This window comes from Ovis aries, chromosome 9 (assembly GCF_016772045.2).
Source record: "Ovis aries strain OAR_USU_Benz2616 breed Rambouillet chromosome 9, ARS-UI_Ramb_v3.0, whole genome shotgun sequence".
Lineage (NCBI taxonomy): Eukaryota > Metazoa > Chordata > Mammalia > Artiodactyla > Bovidae > Ovis > Ovis aries.
Window position 1 is genome coordinate 16,163,080 of NC_056062.1, and position 21,711 is coordinate 16,184,790.

General features: G+C 50.4%; 1 protein-coding gene across 7 annotated transcripts in view; it reads left to right on the forward strand.

Moving 5' to 3' along the window:
• TRAPPC9 (trafficking protein particle complex subunit 9) overlaps positions 1–21,711 on the forward strand; it is a 405,352-nt gene that overhangs the window by 52,569 nt on the left and 331,072 nt on the right. For all 7 annotated transcript variants that reach the window (XM_060419983.1, XM_060419984.1, XM_060419988.1 and 4 more), the window contains 4 exons: positions 4,004–4,125; positions 7,970–8,095; positions 14,335–14,551; positions 18,868–19,011. In XM_060419983.1, the coding sequence (XP_060275966.1) occupies positions 4,004–4,125; positions 7,970–8,095; positions 14,335–14,551; positions 18,868–19,011 (609 nt within the window). The remainder of the gene's footprint in view (positions 1–4,003; positions 4,126–7,969; positions 8,096–14,334; positions 14,552–18,867; positions 19,012–21,711) is intronic.

Consider the following 21,711-nt stretch of genomic DNA (forward strand, 5'->3'; position numbering starts at 1 on the left):
TCTGCGGTGCATTTAGATCCTAGACCATTTGGAGTTTGTTCTTGTGTTTGGTGTGAAGTGTGGGTCTGGCTTTGTCTTTCCCCAGACGGCCTTCCAGCTGTCCCAGTGCTGGTCACTGACACTTCCATCTTTGCCCCAGTCACTGGTGCCGGAGGAGTTTATCCCACACTTGTCCTGGTTAACAGCAGACTTCCAGCTGCCCCGTCTTCCTGCTGCTCCCCAGCAGGTCAGGGCTGGTGGTGCCCACGTGGCAGGGCTTGTCTCCTCATTAGGGAGCAGGTGCATGTGACCTCATATGCGTGTGGCCTCGTGTGGTGCCAGCCTGCTGGTCGTTGCTGGAACCGCCGTCACACTGGTGCCTGCCTGATCCAAGCCCTAGTTGTTCTCGGGGTTCTGCCTTTCTCTCTTGCTGCCTCACCAGTCTGTGCTTCGTCCCCTCTGTTCTTGCTTCTCTCTGTCGAGTTTCCACCTCCTGCACGCTCTCACCCGTGCTGGCAACGCACTGACTCCCTCTTGACGGAATGACTGAACGGTCGTTGGATTGATCCTTGAGAGCCCTTGTGATGATGCCCCCAACTTTCCCGTCCTACTTAACTGCGCCCTCTCCCTTCCTTTGCTCTTGCCGGGGTCTCAGCCTGCCCACAGCACTGATTTTTCCTGTCTGTAGACTCTGTGTTTCACGGGTTCACAATAATGTTACATGTGGGCTGTCAGAACTTTATAGGTGTCAAGAAAGATCAAACCCATTGCACGCCAGTATTTTTAGAGGGTGTTATTCTTCTGTTGAGTGAAATTAAATCATCGGCCTCACTAAGCTTTCCCGTGAGCTGTGTTCTTTTTACGTTCCTACAGATTATATTTTTCTGGGTTGCTGCCTATGCCTTTTCCCCCAGCCTCACTCCTGGAGTTCAGTAAATCATTAAAATTGAAGTAAAAGTCTCTCAGTCATGTCTGACTCTTTGCAACTTCATGGACTATGTAGTCCATGGGATTCTCCAGGCAAGAATACTGGAGTGGGTAGCCTATCTCTTCTCCAGGGGATCTTCCCAACCCAGGGATCAAACTGGGGTCTCCTGCCTTGCAGGCAGATTCTTCACTAGCTGAGCCACCAGGGAAGCCCAAGAGTACTGGAGTGGGTAGCCTATCCCTTCTGCAGGGGATTTTCCTGCCCCAGGAATTGAACCGGGGTCTTCTGCATTGCAGGCAGATTCTTTACTGGCTGAGCTACCAGTTCAGTTCAGTTCAGTCACTCAGTTGTATCCGACTCTTTGCGACCCCATGAATTGCAGCACGCCAGGCCTCCCTGTCCATCACCAACTCCCAGAGTTCACTTAAACTCACATCCATCGAGTCGGTGATGCCATCCAGCCATCTCATCCTCTGTCGTCCCCTTCTCCTCCTGCCCCCAATCCCTCCCAGCATCACAGTCTTTTCCAATGAGTCAGCTCTTTGCATGAGGTGGCCAAAGTACTGGAGTTTCAGCTTTCGCATCACTCCTTCCAAAGAACACCCAGGACTGATGTCCTTTAGGATGGACTGGTTGGATCTCCTTGCAGTCCAAGGGACTCTCAAGAGTCTTCTCCGACACCACAGTTCAAAAGCATCAATTCTTCGGCTCTTGCAAAGAGTCGGACATGACTGAGCGACTTCACCCACCCTCACCACCCAGCCTTCTTCACAGTCTAACTCTCACATCCGTACATGACCACTGGAAAACCATAGCCTTGACTAGACAGACCTTTGTTGGCAAAGTAATGTCTCTGCTTTTGAATATGCTATCTAGGTTGGTCATAACTTTCCTTCCAAGGAGTAAGCATCTTTTAATTTCATGGCTGCAGTCACCATCTGCAGTGATTTTGGAGCCTCCCCCCAAAATCTGACACTGTTCCACTGTTTCCCCATCTATTTCCCATGAAGTGATGGGACCAGATGCCATGATCTTTGTTTTCTGATTATTGAGCTTTAAGCCAACTTTTTCACTCTCCACTTTCACTTTCATCAAAAGGCTTTTTAGTTCCTCTTCACTTTCTGCCATAAGGGTGGTGTCATCTGCATATCTGAGGTTATTGATATTTCTCCTGGCAATCTTGATTCCAGCTTGTGCTTCTTCCAGCTACCAGGGAAGCCCCTAAATCATTAAGGGAACCCTCATTATCAGTGGTTCCCCCCTTTTTTTTAAAGGATAGGGGGACCGTTTGCTTCTGCTCCCTTGTTGGGAGCTTCTTGATGAGGTGAGTTTCCATAGGAGGAATGAAGACCCACCTTGTGCTGACTCCCACTCATCCCCTTCCTTTCTTCAAGGGAAAAGGGTCAAATTTGACAAGATAAAGACAAATGGTTAGAGCTGCTGAGATGATGAAGATGACCTATCACCTATGCCAGAACGCAGTGTGCTGTGACCGTGAAGAGCACACAGTGCAGGCTGAGCGCGGCAGCTAGAAACGCAGGCCCGAGCCCACACCCTGCGCTGGAGAGACAGCTCTGAGGTCTGGAGAACTGGCGGGAGAGCTAGGCCTCTCCAGGACCGTTTCCTATCCTGCAGAAACAGGGCTCACTAGGAGTCCCCCTTCGTAGACTTGCTGTGGCTTGTAAAAGAAGACGTGCATGGACATCCCCCAACAGGTCCTGATTCCTCGTGAGTGCAGAATGACACAGGTTTCGCTGGGATGGAATCATGACCACCCAGGGTGGCCCCTCAGGGCTCCGAGGGTGCTGCGTGCTTTGGAGATGGACTTCTCAACTCTGCAAGGACCCAGAGTTGTGTCATTGGGCCTTGCTGATTTGAATCTATTCTTTAGAAAGTATAGCTTTTAGGTATTTTTTTCATGTGTGCATGCCCTCTTATTATTTATAGTTCTGCCCTCTCATCTCTTGCTGGGATTTTCACAAAGTCTGTAGAAACACGAAATCTGAGGCCACCTGCCTCCTCCCATCTCTCTTGTGCTTCTTTCTCCCCCGATTGAAGGGGCCTCTGTATAGGGAATGTTCTTTGTTATTCTTTTCCTGGAATCTCTCTCTCCGTCTGCCCATCTTTCACCTGTCCTTCTATCCGCTTACTCTTCTGTCTTGTTCCAGAAAGCATCAGAGGCAGCTTACAGAATATCAGAATACCGGATGAGCTGGTGAGAAATGGGGCCCGGTTTAGACAGCAAGGCGAGGGATGAGCTTGCGCGAGGGATGCGGGCCATGTGAGGCACACGCCTTTGCCCCGGGAGCTCTGAGATCGACAGCAAGCATGTGCCCGAGTCCCCCAGCAGAAACACGAGGAAGACAGGATGCTCACTGTCCGTGAAATAAACAAGGGGCTTAGGAGAAGCCAGCTTTTCCTCCTCTGAGGCTTAGGAGAATAATTTTCGAATGTTCTCTGAAATCAAAGAGTATTTCATCTTTCTTTTTTTGTCAGAGTTCTCTGTGTTGTTGGTTACATTCTATAAATGGAAATGTCTCCAGAACTGTTCCCCCTGTGTGTATGATGGCTAGGGAATTAGGTAGTTCTGCTTATTGACAGGGCTTGGCCAGAAATAGAAAATGACAGCCTCAGAAAGGATGTCAGTATCTGCAAGTTATGTTTTCTTTTCAGTGCTCAGTTAGGGAACATTTTCACCTAGTTTATCTCCGCTTGAGGGTGCAGTGTGGCCTCTCGCTAGCATTAGGAGCTTTGGTGCTGGGAGATAGTGCGTGCTGACTGCATTGCCGTCAAGACAACTGAGCTAGTTATTGTGGACGTGTTACTTTTATATAATGCGTTTCATGTTCTTTAATAAAAAGTTTCAACAGGGAGGAAGGCTTTATTCTGAGTTAATTAACATTGAATACAATGCTTTGACCATTTAGACTATTAAAGGGAAGGTGTAAGCGGTGAAGACTTTTAAAAACGGTGTCATTATTTAAATTTCAGTCGGGACTGTTCAGGCTTTATCTTATCTGTGCCCCTCTTTTAAAGTAACAAAGCAACAAGACGGAAAAGCGAAAGGTCATTTCTCGTCTTCCTCTCGGTGTGCAGGTGCACTCACTACCAACGGCATCAACGCCGACACCAGCACAGAGATTGGACGGGCGAAGAACTGCCTGAGCCCCGAGGACATCATTGAGAAGTACAAGGAGGCCATCTCCTACTACAGCAAGGTGATGCCGCCCTGCGGGTCCCTTACGTGACCGTGCTGCTTCAGTCGGGAGTCCCTGTTGTGCACTGGGTGATTCTGCCGCGGAACCTTCTAGTTAGTTGTTTCTGTTGGTATTCGTGTGTTGTTCCCCATGCATAATGCCATATGCCTGAGAATGGTTTTTGTTGATTGAAAACACTGTATATTTAATTTAGTGTCTGAAAAAGGGGGGGAAAGAGGCTACCATAGCCCCACTACTCGAGATAACATCTCAATATCTATTTTCTGTCCTTTTTTTTGCCAGTGTATATTATCTGTATCATAAAAATGGTGAGATTCTGTACTTATTTACTGTATGGAGACGTACATTTTTCATTTCATTTGGCATATTATGTGTGTTTCTACATTATCGAATTTTCTGTGACATGGTTTTTAATCAGCTGTATAGCAATCCATCTTGTGGATACACCATTTTTTTTTACTTTGGACTGAAGAAAAGTTTGAATTTCAAATATATTTAACTGAAATACTGGAAAAGGGCCTGGGGTTGTACAGAAGAGTGATAGTGAGTGGAAAATGAATGTCCCCTACTTCCCCTCCCCTTATTCCCTAAGAGTAGCAACTATTAACAATTTGGGCTTCCCAGGTGGTGCTAGTGGTAAGGAACCCACCTGCCAATGCAGGAGACACAAGAGACTCAGGTCTGATCCCTGGGTCAGGAAGATCCCCTGGAGAGGGAAGCGGCAACCCACTCCAGCATTCTTGCCTGGAGAATCGCATGGACAGAGGAGCCTGACGGGTTACAGTCCATGGGGCTGTAGAGTCAGACACAACTGAAGTGACTGAGCGCAGCACATACCCCTTTCGTGACCTTTATGCCTGTGAAATACACACGTGCATGTACGCATATATGAGAAATAAGTGCCTATACCCATGCATAGTATATGTATGTATATATGTTTTATTTACAAAAATGAGAGCGTCCTGTATAATTTTTTCTGCAGCTTGCTGCGTGCACTCAGCCATGTGTCATGGATAGCCTCCCATTTCAGGTTTGCTTGACCCTTTCAAACAGAGGCTCCTTCTAGTACGTGGGTGTAGTCATTGCTCCGTCAGTTCCTTTTGTGGGAGAAGGTCATGAATAAGACACCTGCAGCAGGGCCTAGTGCCTCCCCCTCAGAGTTCCCGGCTCACCCTGACTCACCCAGTTACCGTCTTATGGATGGACACTTAGGTTTTCCCACTGTCTCACTCTTAGGAAAAATGCTTTGACTGAACATTCTTAGTCTTGTCCAATAGATTCTTGTGTTCTTGTATGTTCTTGCGTTCCTTTAGTTAAGATTTCTGGAAGTTTAGTCACTGGATATGACACTTACATATATCATTGGTTACTTTCAAGTTACTCTCCAAATTTGTTCTCCAACCGGGGATGAAAAGATGGAGAATTACTCATTTAACCAATTTTCTATTACTGAGTATAACATACAGCCTAGACAGCACCCCAAACACAGGGAACTCCAAGGCAAACTATAACAGTAAGGACTTTACAGCCAATAATGTCTTAGGTCTTGTTTACAAAGTGTCAGCAGATTGCCAGGAAAGCTCTGTAAGAGAGTATTCTAAGAAAATACCAAAGAGAAAACCCATCAGGAAAAGATTCACTATATTAGAAGTGGTTTGACCACAACCTAAATGAAAAACCAAGTAAACAAAATGCAAGCAACATCAAGAAAAAGATCTGCGATGTATGTCCACGACAGACACGAAGCTAACACCCACAGTTTACAAAGAGCTATCACAGAGCAGTAAGAAGCGCTCCCTAGTTTAAATGTGTGCCAAGGACAAGGTGGCGATAGTCTGTGGGGCTGGGCCTTCTCTGATGCAGGGGGATTTCCACCTTGGTTTTGGAGTCAGGCAGACCTGAGTTCACATCCTGCCTTCACCAGTTGCTAGCTTTGTGACCTGAGGCAAGACACTGTACTTTTAGGGGGCCCTATTTCCTTTAGCTGTAAATAAGCTTAATATTTATTTTAGGGTTTTGTATTAGAAGTGAATGAGATGATTCCCTCCTGTATTTCTAAAAGTACTGATTGCATAGTTCTGTGGTTGATATTGGTGCCTGGGTAGGTGGTTACTAGGGAATCAACAGTGAAAAACGGGCATGGCCCCTCAGCAGAGAGCTTACGTCCCAGGACGATGCTTGTAAGCCCAGGTATGGAGCAGACTTCTAGGAAACGTCCTGTTCGTTATGATTGCAGTTTAAATCTCATTGTAATATTTAAAATGTTGTTGTTGCGCTCAGTCATGTCTGACTCTTGGAGTCCCCATGGACTGTAGCCTCCTAGGCTCCTCTGTCCGTGGAATTCTCCAGGCAAGAATACTGGAGTGGGTTGCCATTTACTTCTCCAGGGGATCTTCCTGACTAAGGGATTGAACCTACATCTCTTGCGTCGCATGCGTCGGCAGGCAGATTCTTTAGCACTGTGCCTCCCGAGAAACCAGTGTTTAAAATATCTAACTATAATCAAAATATGTGAAAAAAACCTGAGATGACCTTTTTCCCTTCAGTAGTCTTCTTAAGAGTTTTGTAGGAAAGGAAATAATTTTATTTCAATGGAAACAAGGCCCTGTTAGATTCTGTTGCGTTGTTAAATGGTATATAAAACTGATGTAATTTTTACACCCATATTAATAGTTAGGTAAGCACAGTTCCTGCTTGTGCTGTCTTTGGTGAATTAAATGTAACTTGTCACAAGCTCTGTGCATGTTATGTTTTAGAAACGAGGACGTAGTGGAAGCCTGCTCCTTCTGGCACAGTAATTTCTTTTTCGACCTTACAAATAATTTTAGTAAGGAACACGAGCAACTGTGTATTTCTGCTTCTTAATAATCCATAAGTGGGCAGACTGCATTTTTGTGAGCAGTTATACCAGGCAGGCCTCGGGGTCTCAGCCGACACTTGAGGGGGTGGCCAACTCTGTGGCACATTTGATACCTTTCTGGGTGTGGACAGGGGTCTCCCGGCCTCGGGTTCTCTCCAGGCACCAGGATACATGGATTTATTCACCTCTGGAAGCCTCCTCCCCAGCTGCAAGAAGTCTTAAGAAAACTCAGTTGAAAACTGCTCCAGCTCAGGACCGTCGGGAAAGAGAGAAAAAGGGTAGAAGGGCGGGGAGCTAGGAGGGTTCACGCTGGGGCCTCGGGGAAGAGGAGGGCGCAGGAGGGGGCCTGACCCCATACGGTGTCCAGGGGCCGAGGGCAGCCCTCCTGGGCAGACGTCCCCATAGGCAGAACCTGAAGAGCTGGAGGTGCGGTGGGAGGAGGACCATTGCTGAGCAGCAGCCGCAGTCCGTGGCGCCTTCTCTGTTCACGTGTCTTCACTTGTCCTTCCTCTCGAGACCTGAGAAACGGGAACAAGGAACTCAGGGAGACACTAGACACGCGTCCAGCGTGCTGAGCGGACGGACACCGTGACAAGGAGCTAGGACTTCGGCCACAGAGGACGTGAACTGACAGCTCCCGCCTCAAAGCCGCAGCTGTGAGAGGGTCTAAGAGCACAGGAGCCAAGTGGGAACGAGCAGCGGAATCTCCATGGATGGTGTTTTGAAATTCTGTAAAATAGCCGGCTACTGTTGGTTGTGTTACTCGAAGGAATGCTGACATATGTATATGTGCATTTATAGGTTCACTCAATCCCTCCAGCGTCTTTTGCCCCCAGGAGTTGAGATAGCCTTTCTCAAGCAGAAACTTGGCTGAGCTGTGCTGCAGGCCCTCGCGCTGGGGAGGTGCTGCCCAGTGTCACCGAGTCCCCGGGTGCAGCCTGCGCGACCCGACAGAAACCTCTCTCTTCTCTTTTGACCCTACAGTATAAGAACGCCGGGGTGATTGAGTTAGAAGCGTGTGTCAAGGCCGTCCGCGTCCTCGCCATTCAGAAGCGGAGCATGGAAGCGTCGGAATTTCTGCAGAACGCAGTTTACATTAACCTTCGGCAGGTGGGTGTGTGTCCGCCTCCGCGTGGAGGGCTTAGCGCAGTTCTCCCGGAGCTTTTTCGCCACAAGTCCGTCTGGCTTTGCTGTGCTAGGATTCAAGGTGGTCAAAACCCCGGAGTCAGAACTTGAAATCCTGATTAAGGGAGCTGTTTTACTTCTTTATATTATGGTCTTTTACTTTCAAAATTCAGAATTTTGTTCTTTCAAAACTTTTTTTTTTGATTGGAGAGAGAACTTTGCTATTAACAGCTTTGCGGCCTTGGCCAAGCTTTAATGCCTCCTTTTTGGTCACTTGACCTGATTGCAATTGTGACCCTGTCTGGGTTGTTCATGTTATAAAATATGAAGCGCGTGAAAGGACTTCATATAGCTCGTTGGACACCGCAGGCATCCCACTCATATGACCTGGATCTGGATGTGTTTCTAATGAGATAGAATCACCAGAACGTTTCGTTGCAGATTGCTAATACAAACCCCCCAAATCAATAATCCAGCTAAACATCTGTGGTCTTTCTAGGCCACTTTGGATTTTTACGGCCAGGGCCACCAAGACGCAAAAGTTGAAGCAGTTTGCTTAGGGCCCACGGCTAGGGTGAGAACACAGGCGACTGTCCTCGAGCAGATCTCGCTCAGCCCGGTATCGTGCTCCGAGCGGGCCTAGAGGTGGGGAAGGCAGAATCTGCTCTCACTGTGCCGACAGTTTCGTGGCAAAGGTGGATACTCACCAGGTGAAGAACCTGGAGTTTATTCTAATAACAGTGAGTTTCAGCAGAAACGCCTTAAAAGCACAGGAATGATGGGACACCCCCGCTTTGTCTGGAGCAGGGTGAGCGTGGTGGGGGAGACCAGCTGGGAGCTCTTGAGGGGATGCAGGGGATGGAGGTGGCTTCACTGGAGTGGTGGTGGGGTGGTCAGTGGGAAGAAGTCAACAGATTGAAGACGTGTTTAGGTGAAAGGAAGGAATTAGTGACCTATGTGAGGGCCAGACGGAGTCATGCCCAGGTTTCTGCTTGATTAGTCAGGTAAGGATGGCCATGCTGTGCTCAGAGACGAGACTCTGCTGAGGGAGTTTGGGGGGCAAGCTGATGGAGTCAGGTGTGTCATGAAAAGGCTTAAATATGTGGGTCTGGGGGACTCAGGTGATAGAGAGGGGCGTCGGGAGGGGATGGAGAGAGACTGCAATGTCATTTTGCATCCTGAACATGTAAGAGAGAATGGCAGGCCTCTGTCACAGAGGCTTAGTGTGTTAACGTTTTGCCATAGTGACTGCAGAGCTTCTTAATTTTTAAAATAGAAATAAAATAGAAACAAAGCCGTGGAGTTAACATCTTGAGAGTTGATATGTATTCTGCTCATATGTATTTTGATACCTCACATATTTATAACCACAGTCTATAAAACATTGAACATTTTAGTGTAAGAGTTAAGCACAGGGACCGGGAATACACACGGCTGGGACTTGAGTCTGGCTTTCATCCCCCTGAGTGAATTACTTAGCCTTTCTGTGCCTTCTCAGAAAAGGTCGAGGTTTCTGGTAAAGACAGGCAGGAAAAGTGAAAACCCACTGCTTGACGGGGAAGGGTGGAAGCCAGCGGTCGGCAGCACCGGCAGATGAACGGACGTCTGGGTTGGGTGACCACTCACCGCGGTTTCTGGGTGAGCCCTGGGCCAGGCAGTGCGTTTGTAGGGATGAGCAGGCATGATTCCTGGCTCTGAGGCTGCCATCCAGGGAGCAGCCCTGGGCATACGCAGCCCCAGTGGGACAGCTCAGGGTGCAGTCCTGGGACCTGTGCTGAGGGCAAGATGAAGGCTCCCCCTAGGGGTCTCCCTGTGAAAAGAGGAAATGACCCATCCACAGCGGCCGAAGGCCCCCGAGCAGGGCACCAGGTACACAGCCTTGCCCAGGCTCAAGCTTGGAGCTCGGGGACCAGAAGTCACTCTGTGGCCTGAGCGGCCTTCTTTCTGAAGGACGGTGGGTGGAAAAGATGCTTAAAAGGTAGACTGATCGTTAGGTCATGAGTGAAAGTAAAGACGTGTGGGTTCGTCAGGCAGGCATGAGGGAACCCTGAGGGTGTGTGGACCCAGCTGGGGCATCGCGCTGGAGGATGGGGTCGCGGGCTTGTGCACGGACCCTGCTTTGCTCTTACAGGAGAACCCTCCATATCTCTGTATTTTCACCTGTGAAATGACGGGGTGGCAAACTCGCGGTGACCAGAAGGAGCAGTTCAGCTCAGACACTCTGTGTCCAGCCCTGTCCAGCGTCATCGTGCAGAGCTGCTCTGCAGCTGCCCTTACACACTGCGGCCGGAGGCAGTGGAGGGACGTCTGTCGTGCCCGGTGGACGAGGGGGGCGGGTGGTTTTGAGTGGACACTGAGAGCAGGCTGCAGAACCGCAGGCAGGCTGATGGAGGGTCGGCTGTGGGGAGCACTTGGCAGACTTTGTATCTTAAGACTCGCTTGCCCTTACGGACCAGAGTTGCCTTTGCAAATTCATGTTGAACATTTGGGCTTTTGGCGAGGCTTTTCCCACAGGTGGGTATAACACAGAGTGTTTTATAAGGTAACGTGCTTTTGTTTAGCGTGTAGAAATTTACACCTGCTGGGAACAGCCCTCCTCTACTGGCCTGGTCTTTGTAGAACACTAGGGGTCAGCAGAGCCGTGCGGAGGGCCAGCGGTTGGCCTCGCCGCGGCGGGCGTGGACCTGTGGAGCTCTCCCTGGCTCGTTGCTTTGCTGAAGTTAGCTCATCTTTGTGTGTGGTTGCCTGATGAGCAGATAGCAAAGTGGTGAGTTCTGGTGAGACTTCACAATGACAGTGACGAAGAGGAGCGGCCTGGGTTTTTCTGCACCAGGGTGAGCTTTTGGTTCTCGATCAGGGGTCTCCTCCTGGTGGGTCAGTCCTGCGACTCCTGTTGCCTGATGTGGACAGGCTGTAAAGAACCGAGAGGGCATTATTGCAGGTGCCTTCTTCCTGAAGAAGCCCCATGCAGATGCGAAAACTGAAAATCCGTTTGGGTCTGCTGGTGTTGGGAAGGGTTTCTGCATGTTCCAGGAGGGTTCTAGGCAGGATTCCTCTTCTTTGTGAAGGAATGTGGATCCACCTGTCTTGTCTTCAGTTGTTTACGGGAGTGGTTCATGGGCATTAGCATTGACGAAGAGCTGCGAGCTTGGAGTCTGAGAGCTGGCTACAGATTTGTGTAGTGGCCCTATAGGTCTCAGCTGCAGGTGTTCGGGGTGAAGGGAGAGAGGAGTGTGAACCTTGCAGCCAGAGCCAGGTTCCAATTGCTGTTTCCTCTCCGTGTGACCCTGGACTGGGAGGTAGCCTCCTTTAGACTGTTTGTGAATCTGTAAAATGGGCATGACAATATTCACTTCTTCCTGGATATGCTGTGAATTGTCAGTGGGATGATAACACATGTAGAGCGCTTCCCATGCCGCTTGGCACTTGGGAAGCGTTCACTGTCACCCCACCAGTGATGTGTCAAAGCAGGAAGGGCAGCTCCTGCTTGCGGAGGAACCATTAGCAGACTCTTGACTAGGCTATGAATTTGGTTACTTCCTTCAGTCCTTGTAGCCGCTTGTGCTAAGTGTGTTTGTTCTCATTGACGGAAGAGGAGCCTCAGAGTAAAGAAGACTTGGTCATTTGTCCCAAGTCAGACCATAATTTTGGGTTCAGGGGTGTCGGTAAAGTGTGCTCCTTTGGCTTTTCCGTTCCCCGCATTCTGTACCGGGGGCCAGGCACCAGGCTTGTAGCCTAAGAATCTTCCATAGGTTTTATTTACATTCCACAGGGTTCCTGTGCTGCTCGAGCGCAGTGTCCGGAGGGGGACATAGGTGCTAATAGATAAACGTGAAAGCAAATGAGCACCAACTGTCGTCAGTTCTGCAGAGGAAAAGAACATACCTTGCCCTGCAGGGCTGGGGAACTTTCTAGTTGGGGCTGCTCTGGTGTTAATCTTAGTAAAACAAGTTCTGTTACCAGACAAAGACAGAAGGACAAAGCCTCCGTTACCAGAGCAGGCTTTGGTAGCTGTGGCTCTGGCCTCTGGAGCCGAGGCTCAATAGTTGTGGCTCACAGGCTCAGTTGCTCCGTGGCCTGTGGGGTCTCCCTGGACCAGAGATGGAACTCGTGTCTCCTGCATTGGCAGGTGGAGTCTTTACCACTGAGTTATCAGGGAGGCCCCTGAACCCCGTTTTAGAGAGGAGGAAATAAAGGCCAGGTGTTGGCATGCAGACCTTGTCAGTGCCACCACTGGGCTTCCACAAACCTAGTTTGCTGTGGCTGCAAAGTCCAGGCTCTGTGAACTGCATTCTGTAGCTTCTTCCAAACGACCCGGATGACTGAAGTGAATTTTCTTCATTAGTAGGAAACCTGAGTGACCACAAGAGAAAGAGGTGGTAAGGAATTGTTTGGAAAACTAGTGAAAAGCCCCATACCTTCCAGCTGTGGGAGCTTGCTCCCAGACCAGTGACACTCGTCCTGGCACCTCCTGCAGGTCTGATGTTCAGGAAGGACTGAGCCGTTTGAGAACGTTTCAGCTCGTGACACTGTTGATTAGAACCTGCGGCCTCTTGGTCCCTGGTTAATTTTCTCTTCAAAGCCATTTGCATTTTCTGCGGGCTACTCCACTCAGATGTAAGAATAGCCTCTTTAAAGTTCTTGATGCAGTTTCTTAATGAGGCTGTTGCTAAGGAAACCTAGCAAAAACCCTGTAGATGTGCACATAATAATGGTAACCTCGGAACTTTGTCTGTTTAAGCTCAGGATCAGAGGGGTGGGGGACTGAGGAAAGGCTTTCTGAGACAGAAGGGGGCCAGTGTAAGGGTGCATCTCAGGTTAGACGGAACAGCTCCATCCCAGCCAGCGGGGTGCCTGGCCTCAGGATGGTGTGTGCGGTCATGTGTGCGGTCCTCACTCCTCACGGAGAAAGGAGGGCTTGGATGGGGAGGGAGGAAAGTCAGGGTCTTTGTTGGAGAAGGCGAAAGAGAGGGAACCGGAATTTCTGGTTGAACAGGAGTCAGGAAGATGGCTTGAGGTCCTCGTATTTGGGGGGGAGGAGTTTTGTGGGGACCTGAGGAGGAGTGAGTCTGTCTTGGAGGGAAGTCCACGCAGTGGAGAAATGGGCAGGACCGGGGACCCTGCCGAGTGAGCTGCCTGCAGGCTGGGGCGCAGGCCGCCTCCATTCTTACACTGGAACCCCAGGCCTTGGTTTGCAGGCCGGAGCAGTGATGAGACGGGTTGATGGCTGGTGGGAAAGGAAAGCACAGAGCAGTGCCCTGGGGCTGTGCTTGCTGCGTTCAGCACCACCAGGCCTGAGCCGAGTGGGTTCTGGGGAGGGTGCTCGACTGGAGAAGGATGGTTTGGACTTTCCCACGCAGGACGCACAGCAGCTGTGTACCCCACAGGCCCTCTGGCTCCTGCAGCTCACCATCTTTTTCTTGCTTCAGCTGCCGGAGTCCTTTGAGCTGTGTCTGCCGTCGCCTCTGTTAATGGTCCCTGCTTCACTTGGCCCTTGTTTCATCTAAATATTAAGTCCCCATTTCTCCTCACCCTCATTTTTGTCTTTTTGTCGTTGTTGCTAAATTGTGTTAAAAAATTTTTTTTTGATTTATATCCTTTTTAAGAATGAGGCCCCAAGTAAATAAATGTGTACACAGACTATCACAGACACTTACTGCTTTGAAAAATGCTAAGCTGTTTACCTAGCAGTTACGCTGCTGGCTTGTAGTCGTGCTTAAGAAACAGAGGCTGTCTTCACTCCATCATAGGGTGGTTGGGTTAGGTGGTGGTTAGGTTAGGTTGTGTATGAAAGAAAACTTCTTGTAAGCCATGCAGGCCAAGGTCGGTGTGGTTATTATTGACATTTCATTTTCTTTTTCACTGGTTCTATATGTTTGTGTTTTGAGAAGTCATGTGTTTTAAAATTCCTGCCCAAATTCCAGTGTCTTTCCCTTCGCTGCGTCTTAATGTTCTAAGTAGCAGATGCCTTTGTCCCAGAGAATACGGGTCTTCTTAGCAAGAGGACAGGGTGAGCATGGAGACGCGGGGTGCAGAGAAGGCCTTGGCGCTTCCACGTGGAGCTGCGTCTGTGCCTCTCTGCTTCCTACTGTGTCAGCACACTGGCGTGGCTGCCCCTTGCCTTCATGTTTCATTGGGTCCCTGTTTTACGGTAAAGCTGTCTGTTTCCCTTTTTCACTTGGAAGGTTCTCTCACGTGCTTTTTCCTTCCCTCCGGTGCCTCAGCTGTCTGAGGAGGAGAAGATCCAGCGCTACAGCATCCTCTCCGAGCTCTACGAGTTGATCGGCTTCCACCGCAAGTCCGCCTTCTTCAAGCGCGTGGCCGCCATGCAGTGCGTGGCCCCGAGCATCTCGGAGCCTGGCTGGAGGGCCTGCTATAAGCTGCTCCTGGAGACACTTCCTGGCTACAGCCTGTCGCTGGATCCACAGGACTTCAACAAAGGTACTGGAGGCGAGAGTATTAATGCGGAATGAAAAATTAAACAGGAGACCTGCTGTTTGTCGGTGTTGGATGGTGTTGGTGGTCAGGCTCATACTGTTGGTCGGGTGATTTTGAGCCTGAGCTCGGCCCCTGGCTTTGGTCCTGGCCATTGGTGGCGTGTGAAGTGCAAGGGGCTGGGTGGACCTGGAGGTCAGCTGCCAGCAGGCGTTTCTTGGTTCTTGCTTTGTGCTGGACACTGTGCCACATGTTGAGGACACTCAGCCGTGTCTGATTTCATCCAGTGGCACTTTCTTCCAGATCTGTCACCATCTCACCCAAACAGCAATCACAACAGGTTTTCCTCACCTGCCCTGTCACCTGCTCTTCCTCTGACTACTTTTCCCTCTGGGTTCCCCCAAGAGATGAGGTGGAATCTAAGGTTTGTGAGCACGTGTTTCATGGTTGGCACTTTTGAATGGACCCTGAGTTCTGGATGCGTTAACGCGAGCCTGTGGTTTCAGCCCAGCGTGTCTCTTTGGCGGTGGAAACCTCAGGGCGGTGGCAGTCGCCCCTCCACTGTGGGCCCCTGGCTGGCCTCCTGGAGCTGCTTCGACTCCCTTCACTGTGGCCACGGACTGTCCTTGGCCTCCCGGAGCCCCGAGGCTGTGTGGCGTTGAACCGAATGTCATCTTGGAGCCCGAGGCCTGAAGGGACCCTCAGCCAGAAGCCAGAACCTCCCTGTGGGGCCTGTCCCTGCCGATGGCCCCCTTGGCTGGCCCTCTGCATGACCCCGCTGCCCTGGGCTCTGAGCCTGTTGCCTCCTGGGCTGGGGCCGGGCATGGGTGTATGCTGAGGCGGGGCCTGTGTGATGGAGGAGCCTCAGGTGATTCCGAGAAGGCTGATCTGGCTCCTCCCCTCTCCTTACAGATGGGGGACTGGGGTGGGCCCTGCTTGATGGTCTTTGTGCTGGGGGCTCTCCTCACCCGTGGAGTCAGGAAGGGGATGCTGAGAGGGGGCTGTGGGTCCAGGTGGCCCGGGAACCCCTTTTGTGTGCTTTTGGGAGACTTCAGTACAGAGCGCGGGGGCTTTCCAGCGACTCCTGCTGTGATCCCTGGACATCCCTGCAGGCTGACTGTGGAGTGAGCGCGCCCTGGGCTTCGTGCGGCGACTGCTGTGGGCTCAGTCCAAGGGCTGCTGCTGGCTCCCCCCCGCCCTCCCCTCCTCTGGACGCCCCTCTCTGCCCTCACCTGCTGCGCCAGGCACCCTGCAGGTCTCCACTGAGTGTCCCCGTCGTCCCACACCTACACACAGTCCCTCTATTTTCCTCGTCACTGACTCCTGCCCCTCTTTTGTAGCGTTTCCCATGAATTGTAATTACATGAACACACTGGGCAATGGTTTAGCACCCACCTCCCTCCCTAGGGTATGTGCCTGTGAGGACGGAGACCCTGCCCCTCCCAGCGTCCTCTTGCAGGTGTCTCTGCAAACACATGCACCGAGGGCCCAAAACTGGTGAGCAGCTTCGATGACATGTGCTTGTTGCTATCTATTAAGCAGAGTTTGTTTCTTGATCTTAATTTTTAAATCACTGGAACAAAACACGTTTCTTTTGAAAAATGAAGCAAACAAGCACACCTCCCTGTATTTGGTGCTTTTTACCCAGCCTTCTATTAATATTTTGGGAGGGGACATTCACCATCGTTTTGTGAAAGAGGTTGGGGAGGTGAGGTAAGAGATTGAATAAAGTAAAAATGATAAAAGTCAGCTGGCTGTATTTTTTTTTTTAATAAGAAATGTTACCTTAAACCCTGTCTTCACTATTGCTCTGGACCACTTTAAACATTTCTCAGAGAATTAAGTGGAAATCTACTAACACCCTATACTTGTGAATAAAAGGGAGATTGTCTTTATTCTCAGCACCTGAACTGTTTTTCTGTTTCTTGAAATGAAGATTTCCCTTGGCTGGTTATGGAAAGTTGAGATAGGAACGCAGAAGGGCACTGTGTGTACTTGTCAGCTTAACAGCCTGCTTGTTATCACTTTAATCTTATTTGTCTTCTATAGACGAAGATTTTTTTGATCATACCCTCTGCTTATCCTTTTCCTGAGCGAGGGATTAAATTTTCCCCAGAAACTTAGGAAAGAAAGTGGCATACGAGTTTGCCTTAAAAGGCTGCAGTTGACGTAATAAACTCACATCGGTGAAATTTTTGAATACAAGAATGTTGAAAATTTTATCACTGGCTCATATGCTGCAAGTCTGACTTAAGGATAAAAAGATTCAGATTTTTATGTGAGCAATTTGAATCGCATAGAAATTATGACTTGTATGCTATTTGGTGTTAAGAAAGTTTATGCTCTTCTCATAACTGCCCATGGTGGGAACTGGATCCTTATCTATTAAAAGAAAATCTACAAAGTGATACGTGCCCCATTATTGACATGATGTGCTAGAGGCGAGTTAAGTTGGGTCATTTATAAATCCGGGCTGGGTTAGTCGTGACGTGGATTTCAGCCTCTTTATCCTTTTCAGAATCTCTTTCGTGTCAGCCTGTGGTCTTCTGGTAACGTGGAAACACTGAGGGGGCTTGTTCTTCTCTCCTTCCCTCTTGTGGTTTGGAAGGGTTTCTGTAAGATGGGAGTGGTAGGATATCAAGGTTTTTGTGTGTGGGCAGGTCTGGTCTGCTCTAAGAATCTCAATAATTATTATTCAGCAACTTAAAAATTATCATGAAATAATTGAAATATATACAAATTAGAATAGTACAATGAGCCCATCACTCATATTTTAAAATAATTAGATTTGGCCATATCTGCTTTATTCATACCTTTCTTTTTCTTTTAAGAATTTGTTCTTAAATATTTCTTTGTTGAAATATTTTTACAGCAAATCCTAGAAATCATGTCCTTTTAGCCTATATACTTAAGTAGGCATGTATGAAAAACAGGCTTTCATCAGGCTTTCAACTTGACCCATAGCCTGTTCAGTGCCAGCTGTGTGTCAGGCCTCTTACTGGGGTACCTGGGTGAATACGACACCATCCTGGCTCCCGAGGAAGTTACGGACCGATGAAAGAAACCAAGACACGAGCTTCCAGGCACTCAGTGTACCTGCCGGAGAATGCCAGTGAAACAAGATAGTGCAGGATTTGGTGGAAATCCACAGAAGGGGCCGGTCAGCCCTGCAGGGAGGGTGGTGGGAGAGATGGTCAGTGGGGCTAGGAGAGGGGGTATCCTTTGCTTAGAGTCTTAAATCTCACCTCTAGCCTTTCTGCCAGCCCCTCAGGCTCCCTGGACACACAACGCTGGGTGGTAGCTGATTGTGATTCCTGTCCCTACCTCTTCTTCATGAAGAAGTTTAAGGTGGGAAAAATTTAAAAGCACTAACTGTTGCCAAAAGGGACACAAATAATTATCTCTGAACTACTGTGATTTTTTTTTAAAAAAACTTTTTGTTTTACATTGAAACAGTGTAAAACATTAACAGATTAACAGGCTCCCTAGGTGGCTCACTGGTAAAGAATCTGCCTGCCAGCTCAGGAGACATGAGTTTGATCCCAGGGTCAGGAGGAGGAAATGGCAACCCACTCCGGTCTTCTTGCCAGGAGAACCGTATGGACAGAGGAGCCTGGCGGGCTACAGTCCACGGGGTCAGGCAGGACTGAGTGAGTGAGCATGCGTGCGCGCGTAGTCAGCTGACGTTGTCTAGACAGTTTCCGGTGCACAGCATAGGGGCTCAGCTGTGCATTAAATCCTGGGAACCTAAAGAGGTGCTTTTTGATGGCTGTGCAGCCGATTTCTTCCACCTCTAATTTCGGATACACTAAGTCATTTTGGAGGGAGCAGCCACAGTTTCTTGGTAACCATTCTTTTCTCATTTAGCTTTCCACTTTTCTGTTTTTACACTTTAGAGAAATGTGCTTTTTAAATTTTTTGTGTTTGGTTGTTGTTAATGAAGGCTCATCAAATATTAGTATTTTCTTGGGGGAGAAAAGTATGCTATAACTCAAATACATACTACTGAAAATATAATCTTTTGTCCTAACCTTATTATAAGTATTTCAGAATGGGTTGTGTTGGAGATTGTGTGTCTTTGCAGAAGAGAGAAAATAAAACTTTTTTTTTTTTTTTTAAATGTGTGAGCAAATGTGTTATGTGAGCATTCTTCTCCAGGATAAATCGGGGAAGTGCTTCTCTGCCCTCCGAGCTTGGCGGTTGAGACAGTGTCTGGGAATCGCTGTCTCACACAGTAGCTGTGGCTCCCGAGGGGCCCTGGCGCTGCCCCGTGGCCCGTGTGCCCCGAGGCCCGCTCTGATGTCCCGTGGCTTCCCTCGCAGGCACGCACCGAGGCTGGGCTGCCGTCCAGATGCGTCTGCTGCACGAGCTGGTGTACGCGTCCCGGAGAATGGGGAACCCCGCGCTCTCTGTCAGGCACCTGTCCTTCCTGCTGCAGACCATGCTGGACTTCTTGTCAGACCAAGGTGAGTGGGCTCAGACTCCGGTTGTCTCCCAGGAGAGGGGAACAGTGCCGTCTTGGTGCTGGCCCGTTGGCACCAGCTCGGGATGGGGTGGGCGGTGTCCCCAGCTCTCCCCGTCCTCCAGGCCCGCTCCTCCCTGAGTGCCTCTCACTGCCCCGTGCTGCTGTCCTTTTCCCTGCGCTTGGCCTATGGCATGGCCTCCCCTCGCCTTTGCCCATGCCTTATAAAACATAAACATCAGAGTGTAACATTTACATGGAGAAGCGCATGACTCACAAGAACTCTGCTCGGTGAGTTTTCAGATGACCATGTGGTACCCGGCTCCCAGATGGGACACGAGCCCGGAGCCCCATGCCCCTCTGTGCCCTCTGGTCGCTTCTCCCCTCGCGGGCAGCCTCTTTCTAGGCTCCTGGGGGACTGTGGGTGTCTTTGCCCACAGGTCAGGGCAGCTTTCTTCTTAGTCCTTTCCTCCAGCACCTTCTCATCTCACGCACTTCCTGGAGCCCCATGCCCCTCTGTGCCCCTCTGGTCACTTCTGCCCTCGCGGGCAGCCTCTTTCTAGGCTCCTGGGGAACTGTGGGTGTCTTTGCCCGCAGGTCAGGGCAGCTTTCCTCTTAGTCCTTCCTCCAGCGTCTTCTCGTCTCGCACACTTTCTGGGTGCCCACGTGTGTTTTGGGTTTCACATGCAGTCACCTATCTCCAGCCCAGGTCCCAGCCTGTCGCCATCCCCAGGGAGTCGGTCCTGCCTGGAGTCAGTCCCCAGGGAGTCATCATTGTCTGCGACTGCACCGCCCTCTGTCCCAGGGGCCCCAGCGAGGCCTCAGGCGGCTCTGTCACTGCTCGTCTCCGCCAGCATCCCGGTGTCCTCGCCTCCTTACAGAGAGTGGGGATGCTCCGTGGCCACGTGGGGTGTGGGTGTCCTTCCCTCGGCTGCTGGAGCTGTGTCTTCTAGGTCCTGGGAGTGCTCAGCACGCTCGGTGCTGTTTGCATGCCTCTCCGTGTGGGGTAGCTATCGTTTTTCATTTAGGACTTCAGGCGGCCCGAGGGGTCCCTGTGGGCAGCTGCCCCTCGGGGCATCTGTGGTCTCTGCTAGTTGAGCGTTGCCCGTGGGTGGCGTGTGTCTCTGTGCTGCGGTGGGCTCAGCGGTATGGAGCGCCTGCACATGGCCTCTCTGAAGTGGGAGGAGGGGGAGAGGCCGAGGCAGGGCCCTGGGGTCCTGGAGGCTGACCCAGGCTGGGTGGGCCTCTCTATTGCTCCCGGGGGTGGGTTTTTGCTTGTTATGGGTGCCACTACCCTGCCACTGGGCCCCTGTGACTTCTGGAGCCTCCCAGGCTGGCAGCTCTGAAGACGCGTTGCCCGGCGCAGCCCTCAGGCTGAGCGGCCTCTGCTCTCGGCCTCAGGTTCTGAGTGGCCCTGGGGCCCGGCCCCTCTCCCGCTCGTCCCGGTTCGCTCGGTGCCCCGCCCCCCCACAGCACCCTCGGGGTTGACAGTCTCCCACGCCGGTGGACCGTGAGCCGCGCGATGTGGCCCCCACGCCTTCTCTGAGCTGCTCCCCGCCCCCCACACCGTGTCGTCCACCTGGACGTTTCCCCGCAGGTACACTGCATGCATGTCTTCACCGGGCGGGCCTCTGTTCTTGCCTCCTCGTCCCCCCCTCCCGCCGCCCCCGCCCCGCCCCGCTCTGTCAGGAAACTCCCCTGCGTCTGCGCTTCCCCTGGGCCGCCTTCTCACGTGCTGACCTGTCCTGGGGGACCGTCCTCCTGCAGCTGGTCTCCCCTTGTGCGCGGCCTTTGTCGCAGATCCCCAGGAGAGGAGGAGGTTGCTGACCATTTGAGGTCATGTTAATCAGTGATCTGAAGATGCTGGTCCAGGGGAGAGAAGCTCGGGACATTTGACCCCGGTGAACAGACTGCCACCTCCTGAGGCCCGTGGGTAGTGGTGTTAGATGAGGCCTGAAGTCAGAGCGCCACGGGTTCTTCCCCCTCACCTGAACTCTAATTACCATGACCTCAGATCAGCAATTAAACTCTTTCTGAACCTTCATTTTCTCATTTGTACAACTCAGATGTTAGAAACTGTGGGGTAGTTTGTTACTGTTTTAATGGTAGATATTTTAATTGCTTGGGTGACCTTCTAGAGCGCACATGGCACCATCCACTGAGTTGATAATTAGCATTTCTAAAGATCACAGTGTTGAAATGGGATACGGGTCAGAGGACTGGCCTCCTCCTTGCGTGTGGACCTGTCTGGGTGTTTGCAATCTGGGGCTCTCCCCCCGCCCCGCCCCTCACGGGTCCCCCTCCAGTCTGTGCTAGTGCTCCTGAACTCATAGGAGGGGTTCTGGGGCCAATGGTTCTTCTGTTTTTATGACAAATTTTATTACAAAGTGTCCCTAATAGTACCAGAGACATTGATGTAGAGTTTGAATATTGTTCCAGGTAAAGTGAGGGTGGATACAAGCAGTATTTCTAATTAATATATTTTCAGATAATGCGATTTTAAATGTCTGCGGTAAAGATGTAATGAATATTAATGAACTTGTTTATAAAACAGACTCACAGACACAGAAAACAGCCTGTGGTCACCAAAAGGGAAAGGAGACGGGGATAAAGCCTTGAGCTAGATAAACAACTAGGTCCTACCATATAAATAGCACAGGGCACTATATTCAGTATCTTAGAATAAACTACAGTGAAAAAGAAA